Below are 27,008 nucleotides of genomic sequence, written 5' to 3'. Positions count from 1 at the left end.
ACAGAAACTGACTTGCGTTTTTGTAGAGCAGTTCTGTTCGCAGTTAGTAACAGCAAACAGCCCCAAACCATAAGTTTAAGATTTTCACGCTTACTTATGAAAATTTTGTAAAACTTAATTTATTTAATTAATTTTTTTTTTTTAGCTTAGGTATTTCAAATTTTCAACTATTAAAGTATGAATGAATTCATCGTGCAAATCTACTTCAAAACCTAGCTATCAAGTTCCAATAAACACTCAGTATAACTGCAAAACTCCATTCAAACTGAGCTACTTAGTCATCCTACAAAACTGTGCTTGTCAAATACAAAAATAGGATGTTAAGAGACACCCTAATCCTAATATTGAGTAAAAAAGAGTTATTTATGACTATAATACACAAAGATCAGAAATATTTATGGCGCAGACTCTTTAATTTACAAGTCTACAACCTCTTATGGTATTAAGAATAGAACTTCACAATTAAAACGCTTTAATCAAACCCAATTGTAAAATAAGCCGAAGCCAAGAACATCCTTATTTAATCCTTTCCAGAGTCCTCTGCATCCTCACCATTATCATTGTCAACTTCCTCATTGGCCATATTTTCAATTAATTCAATAATAAGGGCTTTAAACTCTACCTTCCTATGCATCAAGTCCATGCCAAAGTGAGTACCTGAAAACACATTACAACCATATTACTAAAATGCATCAATAGAATGACACCAGCATTCACGATTGCTTTTAAAATAAGTGACTGCAAAGTGCAGATGCATAGTCCTGAATAAAAATAGTGTCTGATGCTAAAAGGTTAGTATGCATATTTTAGTTGCGTATCCAATGAATCCAATTCATCCTAACTTAATAACCAACAATGCTTGAACAATCCAATTTATTCAGTAAAAACTGTGACGTCATTCTTTCAGCATATGTTAATTTAAAAAGCAAACGAAGTTTCTACTTCTAGGGTAAAGCACAATGCATCAGAACAGTATTTTCTTATCATTGTTCATAACTCACCCTAATCCTTATTCTTTGCTGTGTCCCTGCAAAATATGGCATAAATCTGCATACCTTCTGTGTGCTTACAAAGGATGAACACAATAATATTTGAGCTTTGAAATAAATAAGAGTTGTTAGGTGTCCCCTAATTTGGTACGCAAACATACTGATCACCTAGCATCTTTTATTCCCGTCTCTAAGCAAACCTGATACCACCTATCACAGTATAAAAAGTTGCAAAAAACACCAAGGTGATTACGGTCACATCATTTATGTCCCTGAATTTTCTTTCCCCATAATCCAACCTGCAATTAGCGAAATGTTGGTTTATCTTTGCCTCCAAAATCCCAAGCACCATATACGCCCCCAAACAAATAACTCTATGACCTAGTACTAAAACAAAAGTGAAGTCCTAATATTGCGGTCATTCAAATCCTGGCTTTACAACAAAAATCATAAATGAAAATTAGTCCCGTATCCCTTAAGCATAAGTTTAGATAGAATCTTCAAAGAGAAGGGGAACGGAGGGTAAGGGAGGAAATCAAGTTTACTATTGCTTTGTTAGAGAAGAGGGAAGGGAGACAGGACAATTATACAGCCGCATACACTATCCTAACAAACGCTCCACCTGCTACTGTTGCAAAATTAAAATCCACAAAATAAAGGAAGTAATGAGGGACCACCTATGGGAATATGAGAGGGAGAGAGAAAAGAATGAGGGGAAATAAAGTGAGGTTAAGAAAAACAGAGAGGAGAGAAAAATATGAACTGAATGTAATGAAGATAAAAGGGTGAAAGAAAGAAAAAAGAGCCATGAGCCTATGTCAAACAATATTTAGGGGAAAGGAGGGTGTGGAACCATAAAATAGAGATTAAGCAATGATAAATGTGTTATCAAATCAAAGGAAAACATACCTCTCATTTACATATACTCATGCTGCCATTTGAGTTGGACCTCTTAGAGAAAAAATATCTCCCAAAAAAGTGGGAGTAAAACTCAAAGGGGCAAGAGAATAAGCTGTAAATGTTTTCACATTTGGATAGAATGTTTTACTTATTAAAGGCTGTTAAGAAAATAGAAATATGACATTTAATTAAAGAAAAAATAACCAAGAGCCATTTTGGAGTTGAAGAGACATGTTGCAAGGGAGTATAGGGATAAAAAAAATTTTTACATGAAACAGAAGTGTGAAAATAATATTGGTACCTTACAGGAAAGCATGTAAACATCGAGGAATAAATATAACAGAAAGCTTTAATCAGTGTCAAATAAAACAGCTCCTACTTCATATGATAACGTAAATCAAGATGATCTTCTGTTATGATCTAAACAGATAGAAGTGAAGAAGAGGTCCAATGACGATCAATCAAAGAGAGAATGAGATATGTAGACGACAGAAAATAAACAAATGTAATATTCATTGGATAGTACAGTACAGTGTAACATAATTTGCTCGCTAATTTGCTTTTTGAATTCACAACTCGCTGAAACTTGCCCAATAATAGCCCAATACCGAACATAATTCGCTATTTTCAATTCGCGAGGAAACTAGAGAATCATTTGACATTGTTACAGTACATCACTGATCACTCTAACCAATAGTTATACATAACAGAAAAAACAAGAACAAACCCATAACAGCATTTCCTGCCAAAACAAACAAGATAGCAGTACTATTTTGACTAGTATTGGCCTCTATATCATCCTATGACCTGAAGTATGTCCTTTCTAGTTCTTTTAAAGATAAACTCACTTCTAATGTATCGGATTGTTATTGTATGCTCCTGGGCCCTATGGATCTAGGCCCCTTATTAGATGCTTAGCAAAAAGATCATCTTCAATATTGTAAAGATGTAGAATTAAATGCATGGGCGTCCAGAACAGTACAGCATAATAGGAATGGTAGCTTGTGTGAAAGAACAAAGGCATACTTTTTCAGAAAAAGTGTAGTAACTTCCACAAAATGGGCGAAAGATTAACTATGTACTAAATGTCCTACTGCACATCCAATGAGAAGTTATCACGTCAAAAAAACAGCTTATTCTACTCAGAAAGCTAAAGAAAAGGTGTAAACCACATAGAACGAACTAACAGTACACATGAAGATCAAAAAGGACATTACTTAGTGATTTGAAATCAACTCCTACTCACTTATTACGCTCAATCATAGGATAACTATTCCCTCTCTTAGCATTTACCCTCATGATAAATAATATTAATCAAGGCCTCACACAACAAGGAAACCGTAGCTAAGTTCCTCCAAGCTAAAGTGACAGTGCACTTGAGATTGAGCTTCCTAATCCCAGGTACTCCTTTTACATAATAATTGGCTTGAGCGTCGAAGCAAATCGCCAGAGGCAACCTATGGGCCCCTCTAAAAATTTAATCATAATTTATACTCTAAGCTATTTCCTTCCCTTCAAATTCAAAATATTTAGTTTCCCTGTGAACTTTAGAGAATAATGGAACAACGTTAAAAAAGACCGCAGGTATCCTATAGAGACCAAGCCTTTACAACATATATAGGCCACAAAAATACTGAATTGCAAGTCCTTGTAATTCCTTCCATACTCATCAGAGGTTGAGACCCATGCATGGACTGTTGCATAGCTAAGGTGCAGAAACTGCCATCACATTTCCATCACTGTTCCCAACATTGAGTTCAATTCTCTTATAACCTTTGCTACAGCCAAGCAAAGTGCATAGCTAAGGTTGAGACCCATCCTTGAATTTAATGTTTTTTATTTAGTAGCAGCTAAGCTACAGCCAAGCCAAATTGATCTTAACAAAAATGTATTATTAAGTATATACTGATGATTGATGGGTGAGCTTAAGGTTTTCTTTTTTGATAAAAAAGCATAGAATGCTATTTTACGAACCTTGGTCTCATTTCCCTAAAAGAATTATCTAAAACAAGCAAGTTCATATACAAGCACTTGTGGGCTTGATCACTAGTAACCAAGGGAACAATCAATAATGCATCAAAAATCACAAGACGAGATTGAAACTAGAAAAGAGTTAAAGGTAGCATACCAAGACGTTGAAGTATATCTGATAGGGTTGCCTACAGATAAATTTTAAATAAGGCAGAAGGTTAATAAACTATTTAAAAAAAAGACTTATTACAGAACCATAGAGATCAAGATTTCTTACAGTATCAAAGTCCACTTCTTTCAGAAGAATTTCTGTCTGAGCACGTATTTCATCATTTGTTGGCTCTGATTTTGCTTCTTCCTTTGATTTTCCTTTACCTATAAGGCAGAAAGCAAAAGAAAATAAATAAATGTCAACACACTGCTATAATAGAATAATGAATACATGGATGAGAAATCACAAGAAGGAAATGTTTTAAAATACTCAGAATAGCTTAAGAAAGCCAACCAAACAGTTGAAATATACTAATTGGGCTGCCATTGGGTGGATCAGGTTCATTTCAGGTGTACATTATGTACAAGTCCTACAGTTGATGAAAAACTGGGTTATAACGGTTTAGGTTCTCTCATCTTGGCTCTGAATTGATCTTGGGCTTCTTTGAATTGGCATTATTACGAATAGTCAAGCATTTAATTTTGGGTTCAGAAAATACCACTCTAGTAATTCAAATAATTTACAGAATCTGTCATCTTCATTCTAGGCAAAAATCAGGTCAGTATAAATCAGCACTAATACACTCATGTTATCTAAGAACATTTCACAAATAATCAAGGAGGTTAGGCCCTTACGTAGCCACTATCCAGTAACAAGCAAAAGACACTCTAAACTCTCAAAATATACATTTGAAGATAATACAGTTAAATTTACCTTGATCTTTGATAGCAGATTTAGCTGCGGAATTACTTCTTTGTTTCTTGCCGGAGGACTTATCCTCAACTGGAATAGGCTTCTCTTTATTGGTTTCCTCCTCAACCTGTTTCTTCTTACTTGAAGATCCCTTTGCTTTGAAGCATGAGGCAGAGGCTCCAGCAGCAGCCAAGGATTTATCTGGTGCACTTGTGGTTTTCTTGGCAGATTTTGCAGGTCTTTTGGTCGTTTTCTCAGACCTACTCCTTTTAGTCTTTGTAGACTTATTCCCATCTTCAGCTTCAGAGTTACCCTTGGTCAAACTACCTTCGTTAATCATCATTTCTATAGCGCCCTCTTCCTCTTGGTCTGAATCAATATCCTGACCACTATCCTCATTATCATCTATGTCATCAGCATCAACATATTCATCCTCTTTTTCCCTCCTTTTCCATTTTTTCCCAGTTAGAGTATTCTGCTTTGGAAATTTAGATGTAAGATTTGTTAGGCAGTGTATGAGGAGAGATAATCATGTCATTAAAACTTCAACAAAACTGCAAAAGAAAATTAGTAATCTATATTTGAGAAATAATTAACAATGGTATTAACACTCCATCTTGATCAAACACTCCATCTATAGACCCTGGAGTCTCTTTTACTAAAAAAAAGGGTTTACCATTAGCAATTTCAAAAAATTTCCAACCCCCAATGAAAGCCTTACTTTTTTTTTTGAAGTGCAAACTTGTTTTTTTTTTTTTTAGTTTACCAAAAATGAACTGAATATTAAAACTTTCCATTAAACTACTAGAATTTCATTATCGTAAATCCATTACCGTCTAGCCTCAGTAAATTGGCCCAACAATCTGATCTTCACTTTGTACTTTATATCTTAAAATTTTGGATCTAGGGTTTAATCTCTATAAATTTCCATTAAATGTAGCATTTCTTTTTCCTGGCAAAAGATCAAACTGTGGTTTAAAATTTACACCTAGCATCTAATTTCATCATTGCAGTTTCTGCACTATGAAAAAACACTAACAAACCACAGTTTGGAACAGATATCATGGAGATGTGAAAGAAAACTAGACAGCAGTATCACCAACTATGTGAAGTTTAATAAATCGGTCTTGCAAAAATATACTGATAGCTTTGTCAAAACCAATAGGATCAAACAAACGGCAGCCAGACCTAGCCAATATTTGTCATAAGGCATGTTCACTAACAGGCCCAAACCACCTTACCAGTCCTTTCTTTAAAATTGAACCATAAGAGAAGATAGAAATAATCGATGGACATGACCACACCTTACCGAGTCTAGGCCACCATGATCCTATCTAACACCCAAACCCCCTCAAGATCAAATTTGGTCATGGCATTGAAGACCTTACAATGCAGCGCATTGGCTTTGTCCTAACTGATACAATTTTTTCTTGTTAACAAAGCTTGGAAAAGCATTTTAAATGAGACTATTAAGTATCTTCTTAATCAAAGAGAACAAAAGGGTATATTTCTTCCAACAGAACTAGGAATAATGTCAAATATATATGAAGTTCAATGAAAATGAACTATCTTTTAAAAGGAGTAAAATTATGATTAAAAGTTGATTATTACATTGCTTTACTATCTTATCTATTGGTTTGATGTGATGTCGAAGATGATAAGACTCTAGAAAAAGGAAAAAAAAATTGGCCAGTGGTCTAGGATTGAGCATTTCACAATTCAACAGAGCTCAAATAAGCAAGCTTAGTGCTCCAACAAGCAACCAAGAAGAGGTGAGGTAGATATGCTGGAGGACAGGCTATGCTCAAACAAGCACACCCCGTCCTTAGATGAGTAGTCCTCAAATGAGCACCCTACAACTCAAACGAGCAATTTGTGTGAGGCCTTTGCCTTGTTTTGGTGCTCGTACAAGCAAATAAGATACTTGTCTAAGCATGTGCATTTGTGGGAAATATGAAAAGGATTTGTCAAAAAATCTAGTCATTGAGAGGCCTAAAGAAGGCTAAGTGTAGAGAGAAATGGTGGATTATTGGCCATCTCAACACTTTTTGGACAAAGCATAAAGAAAGGACTATGACTATAGAGATTTGAGAGTAGCTCACATAAGAGCTAGTTGAATGATTGAAATCGTGAGGATTAAAAATAGCAAACAACGAAGTACTAAGTGAGCTTAAAAACAAAAAATAGTGTTTGCAATATTAATGGTGAATGTAAATTTTGAATTACATCAATAAGTTATATTAGTTGAGCAATGATAACAAAGTTAATCATAATTTTGGTCTGTAAATGTTGTGGTAGACATTTTACTACTACTCTAATTGTTGTTAATGTGTGTTCCCTCTCAACCCTAATTTTTCTCCAATTTTATACCACACAGAAAAGAAAAGAAAAGAAAAAGGAAAAAAAACAACTTTAATTATAATTCAACATTAATTCAATGTTTTTTACTAGTTAAACAATCAAAGAATGAGAAACTAATGCTTAATATGTGATTCTAGCAACAATACTTTTATAAGGATTGTCGCTAAAGCTTTAAAGGTATTTCAAAATGACATTTTTTTACATAGGTAGCAATTGGTCTCCTTATCACCCTATAATAAGTTCTTCTAACTGCCATTCCACATTTGTTTCATCAAGCATTACAAACCTTACACAGTAGATATCAAGAAAGAATCAATGATGAGTTTTTGAAGAGCTTTGGAATATGACGTCCTATCCAAATTCAACTACAAAAACATTCATACGCAACTATGTATAATAAGCAAATAAGAAAAGAGTCTTCGAACAACAGTGCAAAAACAAGGTCGCACCATATCGTAATTGTAGAGTTTTTCAAATTAACCAAATTAATGTCACTAAAAACTCTTCTAATTCATCTATGGCCAGGGATAATTGTGGCATATGAGCACATTGGTATCATCACTAGACACCATATGTTAACAAAAGCACAAGGCTAATTCCCTTATATTTAGTGAAATTTACCTGACCAAAATACTATGGACACTTATCCAAGCATTATTTCAGAGAAAGTTAAGCAGATTAGATGGTCAAGAAAGGTACAACAAACCTTAGCAGAGTTTTTAGCAAAAGAAGCTTTTGAACTCTCAGGTGTTGCCTTTTTTTTCTTCTTTTTTGTGTCCTACAAATCACGGAAAAACATTAAACCAAGTTTTTCAGTAAAGCTAAACATAAAAATACCTCATGTAAAAGAATAAAGAGGTTACTAAAGACCTGCTCTTTATCAGCAAGCAAAACATCAGTTGTAGCTTGTGGTGACTCCAAAAATTCCAACAGCTTCACAGATAGATATTCCTAAGAGATAATTAAGATGAAAAATAATTTCAAACTCAAAAAACAATGGAATGGAAAGATTTTTCTATACTAATATCTACCTTTTTAGTAGAAGATTTATTTATAGGAATATTGAGCAGGTCACAAAAATCCAACAATTTTTCTTTGACGCATTTGTCAAGCTTCTCCTTTGTTTTAGCTCGTTGCTTTTCCTGCCAACATGGAAACAATTATTTGTTGATAAACATCAGGAGAAATAAATAAAGGCTCTCATACTTTTATAAGATTCAAAGACACTACAACCAATACTAATCATTTGGGACAAACTCAAGGGAGCATTGTGGGTAGCAAATGTCAAAAGACATATAAAGAAGCAATTCAAACCAATAAATTTGTAACACTTGTTCAAGACACATTATCACTCTTTTCCAACCATACACCACAAAACCGACAAGAATGGTATAATGGAAAGAGATAAATAAAGGTCCTATTCTTTGCAACTTATTAAAACTATTTGAACTATATTGAAATTACTGGAATTGAAGTGAACATAAAAATGTGAGTAGGAAAGTAATAGATATACCTAACATTAACCAGATTAAAATAATAAGAAAAATGAAAGTAAGGGAACAAGTTTAATCCTCTTCAAATTTTAAGAAAAAGAACATAAATTAGCTCTAGGACCTTAGCTAGACAATTGCATTTTTGTCCCCATAAAAATCTTGACGCATTCAAAGAATTTTTGCTCTTGAAATTTATAATCGACAATAGCTATATGCAACATAAAACTCCATCAACAAAAATGTTTACATAGATCTTGTTCAATTGCTTTTCAAGTAAAGTGAAAGAAGAAACACAAAATCAATCAATATCACGAGCACAACAATGCTCAATTAAGGAACCTACGAGCCCCCTTCCCTTTGACCAAAAAAAAAAAAGATAATTCACTTTGCCAGCCAAAACATATCCTTGACATAACACCTTTTTATTGAATCTTGACATAATACCTTAACATTACAAGTTTGTAAACAAATCATACTTACTCTTTCAAAAACCTCAAGACACATGAAACATAACTCTCAACAAATTGAGAGTTATTGTTCATGTGTCTTACTATTGATTTCTAATCAAAAACTAATCTTGATCTACTTATAGAAACACCAAACTTCATTCATTGTATATGTACAACATCAACAACCAAGAGATGATGGAAAGGTCCATGAGTGTTCTTAGTTCTAGAAGTTGTTGATCGGTTTACTTCTCAAATAACTACATAAAGTTATCACTTCCTGGCAAACAAAAAAAATGATAATATGATTGACTTTCAGCAAAAAAAAACATTAACAGCCTACCTCATTGTCAACCCACACAAAACCTGAAAATTGACCAATATCTTTCTTCAGATTATGTGCCTACAAAAGGCAAATGGAATTAACCTAAATGCTTATCAGATTCATAATTACCTTCCTAAGACATGAATAGACATTTTTAAATATTTTGTTGGGAAAAATTTCACAAACAATAAAAAAAGAATGCAGCAAACCTTTGCTTTCTTTCCAAAAAGAATCGTGTGCAGCATTTGCAGATTGTCATCAGGTTTCCTCTTTGAGAGCTTATAAGCCACTGGAATAGTTCAAAATCAATGATAAAGCACATTTGCAAAATGAATCTATGATTAATGACACTATGAACAGCAGAGGTAGTTGCTCGATCCATCAGGCAAAAACTTCGCCCCTAGTAGTGCAGCAGCACCTTAACACATCTCCAAATAAATTGAAACTTACTCAAAACCCTTAAGACACAACAAGATGAACATATTTGCAAAATGAAAACAAGATAGATAAAAAGAAAAATAAACACAAACCATTAGGAATATCCTTGAGATGCCTTCCACTGCCCTAAAATTTGTCAAAAAACCTAAATTTAGAACAAAAATTAAACATATCTCCATACACGAACAACAAATCTTTGCTTAAATTACTGAAAGAATAATAACAACAAAAACTCACCTTAGCAATAGACAATGGTGTAACAGGAGAACGACTAAGAGGAGCACTTAAATACCTATCAACAGATTTTCGCTCTCTTGTTGGCCTATCAACTATGGGCGTAGTAGCTTCTTTGGGACCAGACGGAGGAGTTGGCTTCATCTTCTTCGAGAACTTTTTTTCCTCACGATCTTCTTGTTCTTGAACTTCCAGTTCTTCATCAGCTTTTTTGCGATCTCTCTTACCATTATTAACCTTCTTCTCTTCCTCTTCGTCTTCTTTATCCTCAATCTTTTCCTTCACATCATCTTTATCCTTATTCTCTTTCTTCACATCATCTTTACCCTTTTTCTCTTCCTTCGCATCATCTTTCACCTCAACATCTTTCTTGCAGTCTACTTGTTGCTTTTGTTCTTCACCTTTAATTTCTTCTTCAAGTTCTTTTCCTCCTCCACTTTCCAACTCGTTTTCCGGCTTCTCGTCGTCTACTTCATCCTCCTGTTCTTTGCCTTTAACTTTCTCTTCAAGTTCTTTCCCTCCTCCACTTTCCAGCTCGTTTTCCGGCTTCTCGTCGTCTACTTGTTCCTGTTGCTCTTTACCTAAAACATCCTCTTCAAGTTCCTTCACTCCTCCACTTTCCAGCTCGTTTTCCGGTTGCTTGTCTACATCTTCCGTAGCCATTGATGATTTTAGCAGAACTGGAGTTGAATTTTAAAGGAAAAAACCCTAGCGAAGCAGAAAATGGAAACCGTAAAAACAATGGAAATGGAAGTATTGATCGGACAGCAAAAGAAGGGAGAATAGATTCGGTGCGAAAAAAGTTTGATGAAGGAAAATTGAGGAAAAGAGTTATTTTGGAAATTTGAGAAGGAATTGTGATTTTTGGGACTCAATTTGTTAGCGAAGGGCGGGCTGTGTTTTTTGATTTTGCGGGTTCAAATGTTTCGTAGAACTCCACTTCGCGGGTACTGACCTAACGGGTATTCCTAGTTTTCCTTATTTCTCGCGGTTGCGTGATTTTTGCTGATTTTAACGATCCCACCCCGAAGCTTTGTTCTTGAAAGTAGGATCGTTGGGATCGTTACTCCAGCCGATCCTAGTCAACAATTCCACTTGATTTCCATTCCATTAACGATTCTAGTCATTGAATCCTAGAATTATACGAATTTACGATCCAAATCGGTGATTTTAACAATAATGGTTGTAGTAGACAAGTAGTCCCTTCGTCTCTTTTATTTTGCAAAAGTTATAAAAAGTGGGAATTAAATTGAAGAATAAAACAAAAAAAAAAGTAAATGATTAACATAGGAAAATATTAGTTTGTGGATAAGATTAAAAAAAGAAAATGTGACTATTGTCGACAAAGAAAATGATGCAAATTGAGAATGACAATTGACTAATAACTTGTATTTTTAGTATAAAAAATGTGATTTTAAATAAAAATAAAAGATTGAATTGTGTTGATGATATTAATTAAAAGTAGATAATAAAGTTTAATTTCAAATAAGAAAAGAATGCAAATTAAGACAATCCGAAATAGATTTAGGATTCTAGTAATGCAAAAAGAGATAATAAATTTAAAATTGTAAATGATCTTTAAAATTATAAGTGTATATATAGTCTCATCGTAAAACTGTTTCATTTGAGAATTTATCGATTAATTAAAACTCCATCAATTTTTTAAATAGGTACTCCCAAAATCTTAATCAAGGCTCCAACGTCTTTCATTAATTTCCAAAATCAAATAGGCTATACAATAGACTATGCTAAATGAAGTGACTCGTGGAATTTAGCTTATCTTCTCTGCAAGCAAATAAATGACTAGTAATATCACAAATTTAAGGAGATGCATCAATTTTACTACATATTTCAAAATAAGATAATAGAGCAAATAACTCGAACAAAATATATAGAAATTACAACAAAATATATAGATACAGGTAAAAAAAAGTGATGTTAATATTTTAAAATAAAAAATTATAATCACCATTGAATAAAATTAAAGCAAAACGCGCTTCATAAGTTTTAAAATTTAAACCCTAATCACTCATGTGGAAAATAATACATTAACTAGTTCATATAAGATATATTTACATATATTACATGATGTTATTTTGAATTTAAGTGATGTCAACTAAATTCTATAACTACATGATAGCCGGGTTTCTAGCACGTTGTTAATACTAAAAGCCTAGTTATACAAACAATATTTATAATCACCCTGATACTTCTACAACGAGTGTAATGGTAAGTCAGGGGTCGAACCACAAGGACAAGGGATACTACACTAAAGACTTGGTGTGGGAAGGTTATATGGAAGGTTGGTTGGTGGGTGAACTTAACTAATAACAAGAATAAGAAGCGAAACTCAACAATGAAAGACAAGCGGGGAGTAGACTACGTCCACCCTAGGATGTTCTATTAGAAATAAAGATAAGTTAGGTCAAGGGAGTTCGAATGATAATCAATCAAGACATTCTAGGTATCGAGAGGAAGTTGGTAACGCGAACAACCTTTAATCGCCCTATGTCTCTCTAAGAGTGGCAGGACAAGATTCGAATCGAATATCTATCAATAAACATCATCAACCTCAACCCTAATCCTAAACATTGAAGACAAGACCAAACCTAGGGTTTCTCTAACCTAAAACCCCTAAGGAAACTACTCTAACATACTAGAGACAAAAGCAATGAACAAAGAAAGCATTAAAGGAATTGAAGAACATGAAAGCATTAAATCTAAACTAAGAAAGCATTAAATCTAAACTAAGAAAGCATTAAATGAAAGCATTAAAGAAAAGCAATAGAGGAAAGCAATAGAGACATCAAAGCATTAATGAAATAAACTTACATAAATGAAGTGACATGAAAGTAGATAGAGACATAAATGAAGAACAATAAATCTACATTAGGGCAAAAAGTAAAGAAGAGCAATGAAAGAATGATGTTATAGAGTGAGGCACAAAGGCACTCATACTAGGCATCCCCCCATGCATTCTCGGGGTTTTACAGAAATGAGGGGTATTTATAAACTATGAAACAAATGGGGTAAAAAGCCCTAAAAACCCTCGAAGTTTGGTTTGCGAAGAAAAGAAGTCGCACAGTCAAGGGCTTGAATTCGGCCGAATTGAAGGTGCATTCGCCCGAATGGGCACCCATTCGACCGAATGGGGCACCATTCGAGATTTCCAGCAAGTCCAAGCACATTTCCATGGAGTTTTGAAGCCATTCGCCTGAATGTGCTTATGGTTCGCCCGAATGGAGCAAGCATTCGACCGAATGCTTTCCTTCTTGGCCTGTTTTCGTCTTTTGAAGCTTTAGATGCCTTCCGGAATTTGCGGGGACCTTGAGGAAGACTTGGAATGCTTGGGAAAGCTTTGGTACGCGTGGCTAATCTTCGATCAAAGCATCTAAGTCTCGTACGCAATGTAAAATACCTTTAAATCTCCGAAAATACCTGAAATTACCTCAAAACACCAAGGAGTCAAGAACAAGGTAAAATCATGCGTAAAGTGTGTAAAAAGCATTCTAAAACGCGAGACTCGACACTACAATAATGAGATAAATGTACTCTAAAAACGAGCACATCACTACACCGTACCCTAGAATTTACATATATAAGATCCGCCATTGGTGTTACAAAACATAGTTGTTAAAGTATTCTAATATACGAATGATTGAATATGAAATGATTAACAGCTTTTCAATTAAATTTAAAGTACGTATAATTTAATGAATTGATTAATTTAATATAATCCATATTAATTACCATAAACCAAACAATTGTAAGATGTTGGAGATAATGGACAACAAAGGGTGTATTTGATGTTACACAAGTCAATAACTTGTGATCAAAAATAGGTTCTCTAATATTAAAATTAATCACTTATTTGATGAAATTGAATAAGCATGCATATGATTGCTCAGATGATGTTAAAACTTGTTGGCAACTATTAAACTGTCCAATTACTTAATTAATCATATAGCGGTGCTCATTTTAGAGCTTTCTTAGTAATGATCTAATTTTAAAGTCCATCACAATTATTTATGAGTTGTTCATCTTTCAACCTATCATTATAACGATATCTTTTAAAAATTCATCATCGGCTCTTATTCTTTTTCTACTCCATCATAATTTATCTCTCATTTACTAAGACTTATCGTGTGTTGCCTCCTATCACCGTTTTTTTTATTGTAAGTTAAAATAATATGGTTCTCTTAGACTATTATTTAAAATTTGTGATTTGAAATTTTAGATCAATATGTAAATTATTATTTGATCTGGTGGCTTTCAAACCTATAGCAAAAAAAATTCTTAACATCACCTATGCAAAAAGTGTTGTATATAACAATCCGCCCATAAAGAAATGGGCCACTTACATCAAATATTGTCTTTTAAGCTGAATTAGTTCTCAGTGAGATGAAAATCAGAGTTCTTAATAAGATGACCTTGAAGCACATATAATAGTGACGGACTAATATAATAGTTTATGAAAAGAAATTGCAGATTTGCACTCTTTCTTGAACCTATCCTTAGAGCCTAGAGATAGCTAGATTTGCTTAGGAATTATATGTATTTTGGTGAAAATAATATAAATCATAATATAGCAAAAAATGTATTATAATGTGAAAAAAGCAGGATAGTATAATTTCACTATCAGCTATAGGGTGTAATGCCACTTAAACCATTTATGTGGGCAACTTCACACATGCCAAGACAAATTGTACATGAAGCAAAGCAATGCAATGTCAAACTGCTCAATACAAGTAACTACCACTCCTACATGAGCTATAGTAAAGATTAGGTAGGGAACACAACTATATAGTATAACAATATGGTTGTTTAATATTGTTCAACAAAATCATATCTTCAGACCCAAATTATTAATATTTTTTATATTACATCTTAAAACAAGTACGGTTATCCAACACATAGTAATCTATATACCATGCATAAAATGTATAAATTTGTTGGGTCGATTTTTGTTGGTTTATGTGTTGAGTATTAGAAATGTCAACGGATGTTAAACAGGATGATTAGGATTGAATATAAACCTAATAAAATACACAATACAATTTTGAGCTTATTTTACATGATATTTTTCAAAACTTTTGAGCCTAGAACAAGTAATTGAATAAAAAATAAAGTCTAAATAAAAGATAACAATTATGAATAAGAGCCAATAAATTCAAATAAGGTTAAATAAGAAATTTAAATGATGTACTGATATCACATATTGATATATTAACTTATTTATGATTAATAGTTCACACAAGTTCAATTCAAGGCTAAAGTGTTTAAATAAAAGCTAATGGTATTGAATTAGAACTATTAAATTTAAGTAAGTTCAGATAAATTATATACGATCAATTATTAAAAGTGGCTATACCCCATTGCTTGGGTTTTGGCATTCATGGCAATATACCCTTTTATTTGGTAGGTTAAGGGAAGAAAAAGGTTAGATTAGCATCAAGAAAGCAAAATTAGAATCGAACGCAAAATTTTTACTGAAAAGTAATACTTACTTTCCAACTGAAATAACATATGATTGGCGATGACAATTAGCAGTTTAGCAATTAGCACATATATCCGGATGAGATTTGGGGTTGTTTTGTTGGTTGGATTGCTTCATAAAACCTGTCCAAAAGTTTGGTCCAAAGGTGCAACTAATGTGTATCACTACGTGCCATTAACTCTAACTGGCGTTGAACTAAGTTTTAAGTTGTAGGTAACCTATGCAAGCCTACATTGAGCGACGTCTAATACATATACTAATACTTTCCCCTTTTTAAATGTCTGTCACCTTTTTATTATATCATTACCTTTTTTTAAATGAAATTATAAAAACAATCTCAAATCTATTTTTAATTATAAAATAAAAAATTATTATTATTAAACTTAAATTATCAATAATAATTAAATTAATAAATAAATAAATAAAAAGAACATTGACCTGCTCCGTTAGTAAAGAGGTTTCTTGCAAGACTGCAAGCAGAGAGCAATTACTGCACAACGCGTGTGCTATTTCAGCTACTACCATTACCTGCTGCTGTTCTCTCTATATAAACATCACAATTCACCTAATACTCATATTTAGCTCCATTTGTTCATGCATATCAAAGCTTACTTTTATGTATCTTATGTTAATATTTTCAAGATTTAAGTCTTAAATCCTACTTATTAAGGTACCACTTTTCTGCATTTCATGCATATTTTATTTCATAATATGATACGGGATATAACTTTCGATGTAAAACTTTTTGTTGAAATTCCGAACAAATGTTACTAGCTTGAATTTCTCATTCACCCTTATTTGAAGTGAAATTTTAGCTCAGTGTATGTAGTGCATTTACTCTTTAAACTTAAATAGGGACAGGGCAAAAAGTAATAAATATTTTTATGAGCATACACGCTTTTTTATATTTGAGGTTATATACTGTTTATTTTCATACCTTGTACCATCCGCTTTATCTTAATACATACGAGCATCCTATCACCTATATATCTTTTAATGTCAAAGCTCTTATTTTTTGGCCCTGAGGTATATTCAAATGTTGAATATGTCCAAAACCTCTAGGAAGCCCAAAGAACTCTCAAAGAAGCATGGTGCAAAAACATGGTAACAATCGCGTTTTCAATAACGGACACAATAATACAGTAATGGGATGTTACGGTTATTTTGTTGCCGGCCAAAACAATAAAATATCGCTTGACATGGCCTAAAATGTGGTATATTTACTCCTTCACGATACAAATATTATCAATTCGGTAGATTTAAAAATCTAAACAATACGGCCTTATTTTAGACTATGTAAGAAAGTGTGATATGATATCGGAGTATTTATAAGGGGCTAAAACCTTCAACATAATATACTTAATTGAGTTGATTATATTAACTATTTATATGTATTCTGATGAATTATGAAACTGATGTTATCGTACATTTTTTCCTTCAAAATGCATGAAACACAGGTACGTGACCCATAAATAGCAACAAAATGGATCAGACTGCATGTAATGGTAAGTTAAAGCTAGAACTAAAGCAAAAGGACCCAATAAGAGTGGCACCAGAGGAGGAAACAGAGAAGGGGCATTACTTGTTATGCAATTTGGATCAAAACATAGCTGTTATCATGAGGACAATATACTTATACAAGTCACAGCAGAAAGGGAATGAAGATGCTGTAAAAGTTGTAAAAGAATCATTGGCTAAGGTTCTGGTGCCCTTTTATCCTCTTGCCGGGAGGTTGACTATTAGTCCAGAGGGAAAGTTGATTGTTGATTGCACAGGAGAAGGGCCTTTGTTTGTTGAGGCAGAGAATAATTGCTCCTTGTTGCAGATACTTGGCTTAGCTAGTGCTGATCCTATGGTGCTCAAGAACCTTGTTTATGATTTCCCTGGTGCCAAAAATATCATTGAGACTCCTCTTTTTACTGTTCAGGTATCATTACTGATAGATTTTATAGTGGAGTATGTCAATGAACCAACTCAATCAAAGGTTAAGCTGATGGTTGAGGCCTCAGTGTGGGTGGTTGAGATCGAGCCAATGACCATTGTCATGCTTGCTCAGATACCATGTCATGAACCAACTCAATCATTAGCTTAAGCTTATGGTTGAGGTCCCAGGATATGCGATATACTCTAACAGAGTACACAAGCTTAATCATTGTCTATAATAGGAGTAATCTATCAAGTTTATATGTTAGTCGACCTCTTTTTAACTCTTTGCGGTGTAATCACATGTTATGTGGGTTATGTTACTGTGACACTTGATGGTTATTTTACTAGATTTAGGCCATGTTCACCTGAATTAACATGATAGTATTTAGTATTTACGACCCTATGACAAGGTTGTTTGATCATGCTTTGCCCTAATCATTTTTGTCTCACAAATTTTATTTCGATTTATTATTAAATGGGAGACACATGTTTGAAGATGTTCGTTAACATTTTATGAAAATCACTAAAACTCATTATCGATTCCAATGTTTATGACTGAATATCAAATGAAGCCTTGACAATAATCAGTTTGATCAGTAAAGATTATAAGTTTTAACTTGCAATGAAGATATTAAACATGAATAAATTTTATTGTAAAAATCAATTTTAGCCGGTTTAAATATATAATTTGAAATTTAAGCAATAGCACCAGAATTCGTTTTATCTATTTCCCAAAAACGTGCAGGGGAAGTCAAAAGATGAGATATTCATATTAGTGTCATGTCCTTAAAAATTTTTTAATTAATGAGATGACAAGTATTTTCAAAATGTTGATTAAAATGGAAGATTATGTTTCTAGTAGAGTAGGCTTACCTACTAGTCTTGACTTGAGTGCTTCATTTTCATTGTTTATGCCACCAAAGATTTTTAGTTCTTTAGTTCTTTAGTTCTGGATTATAATAGATCATAGTAAAATGACTCACTAAATCATGTTCACTATCCATGTATAGCTGCACATGATATCTGTTGGATCAATTGAAAATAACCTCTTTGTTATCACTAACAAGAATAAGGTTGCGTACATCTAATCCTTCAAACCACGTTTAGATGCGAGGCAATTAATCTCATTTGGGTAATGAAATGTTGAATCATGATAGGTTTGTAACTATGAATGTAAACAGATGATAAAGATATTCCTGTGTTTTTCATGTTTTCCAAAAAACAGGTCACAAAATTCAGCTGTGGAGCCTTTGCAGTAGGTATAGCCATGAACCACTGCATGGCAGATGGGTTATCAGCAGTAGAGTTCATGAATTCATGGGGCGAAACAGCGCGAGGATTACCCCTAAGCATCCCTCCCTACATAGACCGAACACTCCTCAAGGCACGCGATCCACCCATAATCGAATTCCCTCACAACGAGTTTCTTGATATACCGGACATATCAAACACCCACGAGCTGTACGAGGAAGAAGAAATGGTGTACCGATCATTCTATTTCAACACAGAGAAGCTAGGACGATTGAAGAATACATCATTGGTAGACGGAGGTTTAACCAAGTGCACTACTTTTGAGTCTTTAACCGCCTTGGTTTGGAGATCTCGATGCAAAGCCTTGAGAATGCATCCTGATCAACAAACAAAGCTACTCTTTGCAGTTGATGGACGGTCTAGATTTGATCCGAATTTGCCCAAGGGATTCTTTGGAAACGGAATTGTTCTGACTAACGCACTTAGCACAGCAGGCGAGCTTCTTGAGAACCCTTTATCATACGCGGTGGAGTTAGTTCAAGGAGCGATTAAGTTGGTTACCGACAGTTACATGAGATCGGCTATAGACTACTTTGAAGTGACTAGAGCTAGGCCTTCTCTGAATGGTACACTATTGGTAACAGCTTGGTCTAGGTTGCCGTTTCATTCCCCCGATTTTGGATGGGGAGAAACGATTTACACTGGCCCTGTGGGCTTGCCGGAGAAAGAGGTTGCGTTGTTTCTCCCTGGAGGAGACGATAGGAAAGGCATAAATGTTCATCTTGGAATGCCGGTCTCAGCAATGAAAATCTTCGAGGAAGAAATCGAGCAAATATAACAAGCACAACAAATATCGGTCTATAGTGTCTAGTCTCCGACTACAAAGGAGGGGAGCTTTCGAGTTGTTTTCCTTCGTGTCGGTCTATCAGTTCTGCCTTACTGTTTGGATTTGAGATTGAAGATGAAGTATTAAACTTGGATGAAATGTACGTTTATGTTGTGAATTAATTGTGGAAGAAATAAAAATGAAATTCATGTTGATATACCAAGTATATATTGACATATCATTGTGGTAATAGTTGTTGCTCTAGATCACTTAAGAGTATCTAACTGTCTATGACTTAGTTTTTCTACTAAGAAACACAGGTGAATCCTAAACTGACCTTACCCCTCAATCCAACTTTGTGATTAGCATTTTGCATACTTTACTCGAACACTTTCACTTTATCTCAAATACTCGTGTCAGATCCTTGACACTTAAGTATGTGAACGACACATAGATACTTCAATGTTGGTTCAAAATATTGAAACTTTTTCTTGAAACAGTCAAGTCTGACGCTTAGATATGTATATGATAGGGTATATAATATAATTGTTAATGAATCCACACAACTAAAAGCTTAAGCTAATAGTTTATGTCCCATTATATGTTATATATCACAAATTTTTGTCTGAGATAGTATCATTGTGAGACGTTCTCCATATATGTGTTGTATAGCCCAATTAATATTCTACCATTCCCCTCACACGAGAGCCTTTTGGGCTAGAAGTGTGGATGCGGCGCGGGTCCTCCTCATCCTGACACTCACGAGAGCATTTGGGCTAGAAGTGTGGATGCATCACTTATCTATGTCCATCCAAAAGCTAAATATCCTACTTTAAATGAGGGGTAGTGGAGATTTGAGGTCATGACGTCTTGTCACATTGACTTCTAATACCATGTCAAGAAACCAACTCAACCAAAAGCTTAAGCAAATAATCGAGACCCTAGAATATATCATATACTCTAACAATACCTAATAAAGTTTGTAACTCCAAGATATATTATATACTCTATCAATACATGAGTTAGACATATCCAATTTACTAAACCACACAAAATTATAGGTACATTCAATCCAAACCCCAAGTAACATCAAAAAATGTAAATTTTAAACACAATACTTCAAGACTAATAACTTCTAAACCAAATCAACTTACAAAACTGCAAACAAACCAAATCAGCTGATATACATATATAAACTTCTTAAAATTGGTTCATCTTAAGCAATTTAGAAGGACTAAGAAGAGAATAAGACCCATATGAACCACACCCATAAGAATGAATAATATGATCAGTACTATCACAATCCATCTCAGCCAACACTTTATAAAACAAATCAACATCACAAGGAAGCAAAATAGGCCCTTCACTACTATACCCATATTGCTGTTCAGCATCATCCAACAACATCTTAAACAAAGGATGGTTAACATACTTAGTCTTGATCACAAACCTCTGTCTTTCTGTTCCTACATACACTGAAAAACACCCTCCTGGTGTCATCGGTCGCTTCGCCTTTGCCTTTGTAGATGGGGATGATGGGCTAGGACTAGGACTACACCATGGTGGTGGGTATGACTTGCATTTTGGCAATGTGTTGAGGTTGTTGCTTATTGTTTTTTGGGGTTTTTCTTTGGTTGACTTGCATCTTGTTAGTATGTTCTTCTTCCATTTTTTGAACATATCCATTTTTGATCTTTTCTTCTTAGTCTAAGACTAGAAGGGTGTTGAGAATCATGAGCATGTAACACTAAATTTCCCGAGTGAGGTCCAGAGTTCTATTCTCTCTAAAGACTAGATGATTAATGGATTAACCATGGGTTTAGTTTCCATTATTAATAGAATGAAGAATAGGTTTAAAGGAAATTGTTTGATGTTGATTCATGATAATGGGTTTTAATCAGAAATTTGAAGTCAATGTATTGAACTAGTTTTGATTTGAGGAAGTTGGTAATTGGATCAGAGCAGATTTGATGGTCATAGATGAAGCCTATAGGGATTTTTATTTATTTTTTCTTTTCCCCTCTAATCATCCTATTATTGCATTTTTCAAACTCCTTTTTTTTATTAATTTGTTATTGATATTGTACACAATAAGACCCACATATGAGCAGAGTATTAATTATTAGAGTATTAATTCTAAAACCAATTGGTATTAGGAGGAGTAGTCTAGTAAGTATATATGTTAGTTAACCCCTTTCTAATTTTTTGATGTGAGATCAAATGTGAATTATTTTTAAATAGTTTTAGGCATGTGGTAGGTATTTGACTGTACACGACTCTTATATTAAAAACTTCATATATTAGTTTAAAGTTATTACATTATTTTAGTTTAAGTATTCGTTTTTAGGCACCAGTAAAATAAATACGATTTAAAATAAAATATTATTATGTATTTTTAATGTTCGTCAATAATATTTGAGAGGTTGTTTTTGAGTGCCTGTAACATGTTTGGGCTGATTGGGTGCAGGCTTAATTGTTTTAATAGCTGGCTTTGGTAGATTTGAAAAATCTGGAAATTTATTACTTCTAACAAATGGCCAAATGGCCAAATGGGTTTAAGAATATGAAATGGGATTTAAATGATTTTAAATGAGAGCCTTAAAAAGTCAAGCATTGGCGAGAGTTTTTCGTGAGAAAATTAATTAGAGTAAAAATTTTGTACAAATTCAATTTACCCTGTTTAACAACTTAAAACTAATAAATATTTTACAATAATTATACTTGTATAGTGGAAAAACATACTAATTTTATGTCTTCAAATACTGATATAAATTATATTAATGTAGATTAAATTTATACAATACTTTTTCTCTTTATAAGATTGCTAAGTTAGAACTTATTTTTCTTCTTTTAAAAGTAGCCAATTTTATCAATTATTACAAACCAACAATTTTTACCTTAGTAATGGCTACTTTATGAGCCGTTGCAATTGCAACAACAAAAAAAAAGTATAGCTCAACATAAAACATGAAAAACATGTCTTCATCGACCTTAGTTGACCATTAGAGAAGATGCTATTGTATAAGATGTTATTGTATAAACATTAAATACAGAGTAGTATCAATGATTTATTGTAGTGACGAGATTAATGAAGATGTAATGCACATAATTTAAGTTGAGTGACTTAAATAAAAAACAAACACTAATTCAAATTTTAAATATTACATTTAAAATTAAAAGGCCAAACAATTCGATACAGGTCTTTAAACGAAAAATCTAATGTTACTCTAGAAACATTTAGGGTTTTATTTTAAAAACAAAACAAAAATTGCGGAGGAAGCATGTACTAGGAGGGCCCAAATCCAAGTCTAGCGTGTGAACTAGTGAAATCTACCTAGCTTTCTTGCAACTGTAGATGCTTTACAATATTTAAGCGATGTTTTAGTTGTCAAGGACAAACAACTCAAAATATCTGATCCATGTAAATCTCTACTTCTAATAGATTATAAAGGCATGTGAGGTATTATTATATTAATTTGTGAGACTATTTTGTGTGTTTCGACCTATATTAATCTGGATTCATATAACTAACTTAGTAAGACTAAATATTAGTCATAATCTTGGATTTTAAATACTCCCTCCGATCTTATGAATTAGTCCCATTTGCTTGGGCACGGATATTAAGGATTGTGTGGGGTCCATTAAAAAGGGTAAATAGTAAAGGGTAAGTAGTGAAGGATAAATAGTGAAGGGTAGTTGGGTAAGTAAGGTATATGGGGGTATATTCGTAATACTTGTGTGAACTAAGGGTATTTAAGTAAAAAAGGATTACCAAAAATAAAAATGGGACTAATTCAAAGGTTTTGCCAAATAAGGAAATGAGACTAATTCATAAGATCGGAGGGAGTAATAGTTATATTAATTTGTTTAAAATAGTAGTGTAATTCTTACATTTATTATGGCTTATTATGTGGTGAGCTTAATAAGGGCATTAATTCTCATGTTGTAACTTTAAGATTGAAAATATGAATAGTCATATTTTTCGTTATCATGGTATTATTGCATTGGTCATAAAAACAAAATGTTGTTAACTTGTTATATATAGTTGGTGAAAAAAAGGGGATGTGCATACATGAGACATGTGATTACATATTTTACTTAGATTCTGCGCGCTCATGCATACAAAATACTTGTTATATTTTTCTACCAATATCTCTTTGAGTGACGTATTTTAAGTCCAGTCCAATAAATGATTAATATCTATTTACGTATTCTTAATACTACTTACATTATCCATAATGCTTAGTTACCATATCTTTAATGCTTACTTTTAATATCTTAAATATCTACTTATATTATTTTTAATGTCTACTTACAATATTTTTAAAAATTTATAATAGATTGGCCCAATTATAAATAGTATCTCAAAAAGACCGTCTCTCACGAAAATTTGTGATATTTTTCATCATAGCTTTTCAATTTTAAGTCTCGAAAAACTTACGTGGTGTTAGCAAAGTATTATTGACGTGAAGTATAATAGTTGTATTGCATACAATTAGTTTAAGAAAGATTCTTAAACGGAGTATTAGGATAGGGAGTCTTATAAGATAATGTTAGTGTACTTCATCGTATCAACAACTTCATTTGCGATTCTTATCTAGTGATTATATTTTAATCAAACAAATATGTCTATTATATTATACTTCTATCACTTAAGTTTTAAGAGAATTATAGTAGTGTAAGTTATTTTAACTAACTCTAGTAAACAAAATCAATTAAAATTCATATACTTAATTCATAAAAGAAAACTAAAATTAGTCTTCTCTCTCAAAAAAAAAAAAAATGTTTTGTCAAACACAAAAACTTACAAACTCTCATCAAAGGCTATTAAATTAGGATGAGAGAGGATTAAAACTTAAAAACAAAGTTTCACTATTGCAACCTAAAGACTTTCATCAACTATTCTTTTTTTCTCCCTTTGGCATTGCTTTGTATTTGTTCTTTGGCATTCAAAGTCTTAACAGACTTTCATCAATAAAAGCTTTTTCATTTTTTTACTGCATTATGACGTACAACTTTTCCTTTTTCTATCATCAATTTGATGAGCTTTTCAATTTTGAAAGGACACACAAAGTTAATCCTCCTTGATTGAATGCAAAGTAATTCTCCTTTATTGAATGCTTTGATTAATTGTAATAGTTTAAAATATCACCTACAATCTCTTAATATATAAAGCACACATCATTTTATTTGCTCAATCAAACAAACAATGGCTAATCACTACAATTTACTCGATGTACTAGCTACAGCTGATGATATCGGATTTCTGAAAATAAAGTGTCAAGTGATCTACAGAAAGAATGAAAATGATCAACAAAAGAGTTCAATTCATTTGATTTTAATGGATGAAACTTTATAATGTAATTATATAATATCACTTTTTATAAAATACTAACTTTAAACATATTGTTTGCAGTCAAGTACTATCATATATATATATATATTGGGAATGATTTATATACTTGGACATTTTATATTTTATGAAAACAACAGGGATTACCAAAGCAACATTCCACAAATTAAATTCAACATTTTATAATTCAACCACACGATTGAATGCTTTGATAATTGAAACCTTTGATATGTTTTCAACAATATTTAAAGTCCTAAATGAATTTTATTTTCATGTTCATCATACAATTGTAAATTGTGTTTGATTCCATTAAAATACTTTACATAGTTACATTACATTCAAAATTTTAAAACATTGGTTAATAAATTAAAATTACTAACATTAAACTTTTATTGTATATAATATTTTTCAAGGTAAAAAATTACATATTTTGTGCATAGTACGGGTAAATAACTAGTTTTGCATAATTGAAAACAATAAACTTGGTAATTTGCATTGATGAGGGCATTTGATCAATAAAAGAAAAAGATAGTAAATTCAATTGAAAATACCAAATACTATGTTATCTTAATTTTCTATGGTTTCTATTTTTACTTATCCCAATCAAATTCATACATTTTACACAGAAAAACGACCTTCTCTGTTCTCAATTCTCTCAGGATATTTTTCTCACTTTTAAGACTCACCATTTAAATTTTTTATCAACAAATCTGGAGTACTGCTGGCATCTTTTTTTTGGTTGATCTTTAAAAATTAAAATCATCAACTTATTAAAAAGACTATAATATGACAAATATCATTCTCACAATAACCCTGCTAAATGGATTGATTTTATTGATATGTATGCCCACTAGACGATATTTTTGCTTACATGGCGATATTTTTGCCAATATGATAATTTTTACACTAAATTAAGCGATCATACACCCTGAATTAAGCAATAAATATTGATTGAAATATTAATATATTGATGAACTATTGATTTCTATTATTAGTCCTTGATTGATGCTATAATATGGTAAATAATAAATCATCTATTTTACATTCAAGAATAATATCTTGATTTATATGATTCCTCATTGATAGATAGTAAAAATATGGTAGATAATATTGATTGAGATATTAATATATAAATAAACTACTAATTTATATTAATTTGCCTTAACTAATGCAATAATATGATAAATAATGATCTGATTTTCATTAAAAAAAAATAGTATTTTGATTTATATAATTCAACATTGATTGCAAAAGTATGTTATATAATATATCATATAATTTCCATTTAAAAAATAATATTTCAATTTTCATCAAGTTGCCTTACTTGATGCAATATTATTGATTTACATATTTATATAATTTTGCCATGATTAATGTAATATTTTGGTAAATAATCAATCAACCTAAAAAATTATATTATTTATATTAATTCGTACTAGAAAAATTTCGTACCAGTTTATATACTAGTGTTCTATAAACTTTCAAGACTACGATACATTTGGCCCTTAAAAAGATTCGCCAATGCAAAAAATGTCAATATCTTTAAATTTTAATATCAATTACTTTTTCCATTCCTTAATGAAGTTTTTACAAGAAATGTTCACAAAAATTAAGAATAATAGAATCTTTTAGATAAAGGATATATTTTTTATTAAATTATAATTTTGATGGAGGAAAAGTGGTGACTATAAACATTAAAAAAATATTAATAGAAAGTTAGTGAAAAAAATATAAAGACCACAACTAATTAAAAATTATTTTATAAACTTAGTGGGAAACATTTAGAAATAATAAGAAACATAAAAATATTAAATGAAGATCGTATAATTATATAGAGATCATAAACATTATTAAAATATTAAAATGAGAATGAATAATGTTAATTTTATTCAAAATTAATGATACAAATAAAATATTTTTCGTAAGAACAACAAGTAATTTATATGGAAATAAAGTAACTTCCGTAAAATTTAAATGACAAATGACACACCAGACAAATGAAAGTCTGAATGCAAGAGTATAATTTTTATGTGCTACCAAAATTACACATCTACCCTTACTAAGAATTTATATATGGAAATAAAGTAACTTCCA

At 32.2% G+C, this 27,008-nt stretch overlaps 3 protein-coding genes across 5 annotated transcripts; 1 reads left to right on the top strand and 2 right to left on the bottom strand.

The window, feature by feature from the left end:
• Positions 1-243: 243 nt before the first annotated feature.
• Positions 244-11,025, bottom strand: LOC130798316 (DEK domain-containing chromatin-associated protein 1-like). 3 transcript variants are annotated; one of them, XM_057661251.1, is made up of 11 exons: positions 10,065-11,025; positions 9,920-9,953; positions 9,599-9,678; positions 9,408-9,467; positions 8,157-8,267; positions 7,996-8,076; positions 7,832-7,903; positions 4,786-5,242; positions 4,138-4,235; positions 4,018-4,048; positions 244-657 (listed from the first exon to the last, which is right to left on the bottom strand). In XM_057661251.1, exons 1-11 carry the CDS (start codon positions 10,722-10,724, stop codon positions 521-523), a joined length of 1,821 nt encoding a protein of 606 aa, XP_057517234.1. In that variant the 5' UTR covers positions 10,725-11,025; the 3' UTR covers positions 244-520. The 3 variants fall into 3 exon arrangements, with proteins under 3 accessions (XP_057517234.1, XP_057517235.1, XP_057517236.1); XM_057661252.1 differs by having other exon boundaries at positions 4,786-5,239; positions 10,065-11,024; XM_057661253.1 differs by lacking the exon at positions 9,408-9,467.
• Positions 11,026-16,132: 5,107 nt separating this feature from the next.
• LOC130798634 (omega-hydroxypalmitate O-feruloyl transferase-like) lies at positions 16,133-19,910 on the top strand. Its single transcript, XM_057661701.1, has 3 exons — positions 16,133-16,228; positions 17,016-17,485; positions 18,710-19,910. The coding sequence occupies exons 2-3, from the start codon at positions 17,042-17,044 to the stop codon at positions 19,571-19,573; spliced, it is 1,308 nt and encodes a 435-aa protein (XP_057517684.1). The 5' UTR covers positions 16,133-16,228; positions 17,016-17,041; the 3' UTR covers positions 19,574-19,910.
• On the bottom strand, positions 19,802-21,577 carry LOC130798635 (auxin-responsive protein SAUR72-like). Its single transcript, XM_057661702.1, has one exon. The coding sequence runs from the start codon at positions 21,245-21,247 to the stop codon at positions 20,762-20,764; it is 486 nt and encodes a 161-aa protein (XP_057517685.1). The 5' UTR covers positions 21,248-21,577; the 3' UTR covers positions 19,802-20,761.
• Positions 21,578-27,008: the final 5,431 nt, after the last annotated feature.

This window comes from Amaranthus tricolor, chromosome 13 (assembly GCF_026212465.1).
Source record: "Amaranthus tricolor cultivar Red isolate AtriRed21 chromosome 13, ASM2621246v1, whole genome shotgun sequence".
Taxonomy (NCBI): Eukaryota; Viridiplantae; Streptophyta; class Magnoliopsida; order Caryophyllales; family Amaranthaceae; genus Amaranthus; species Amaranthus tricolor.
The sequence above is the reverse complement of the archived record's forward strand: the minus strand, read 5'-3'. Positions and strand labels throughout refer to the sequence as shown.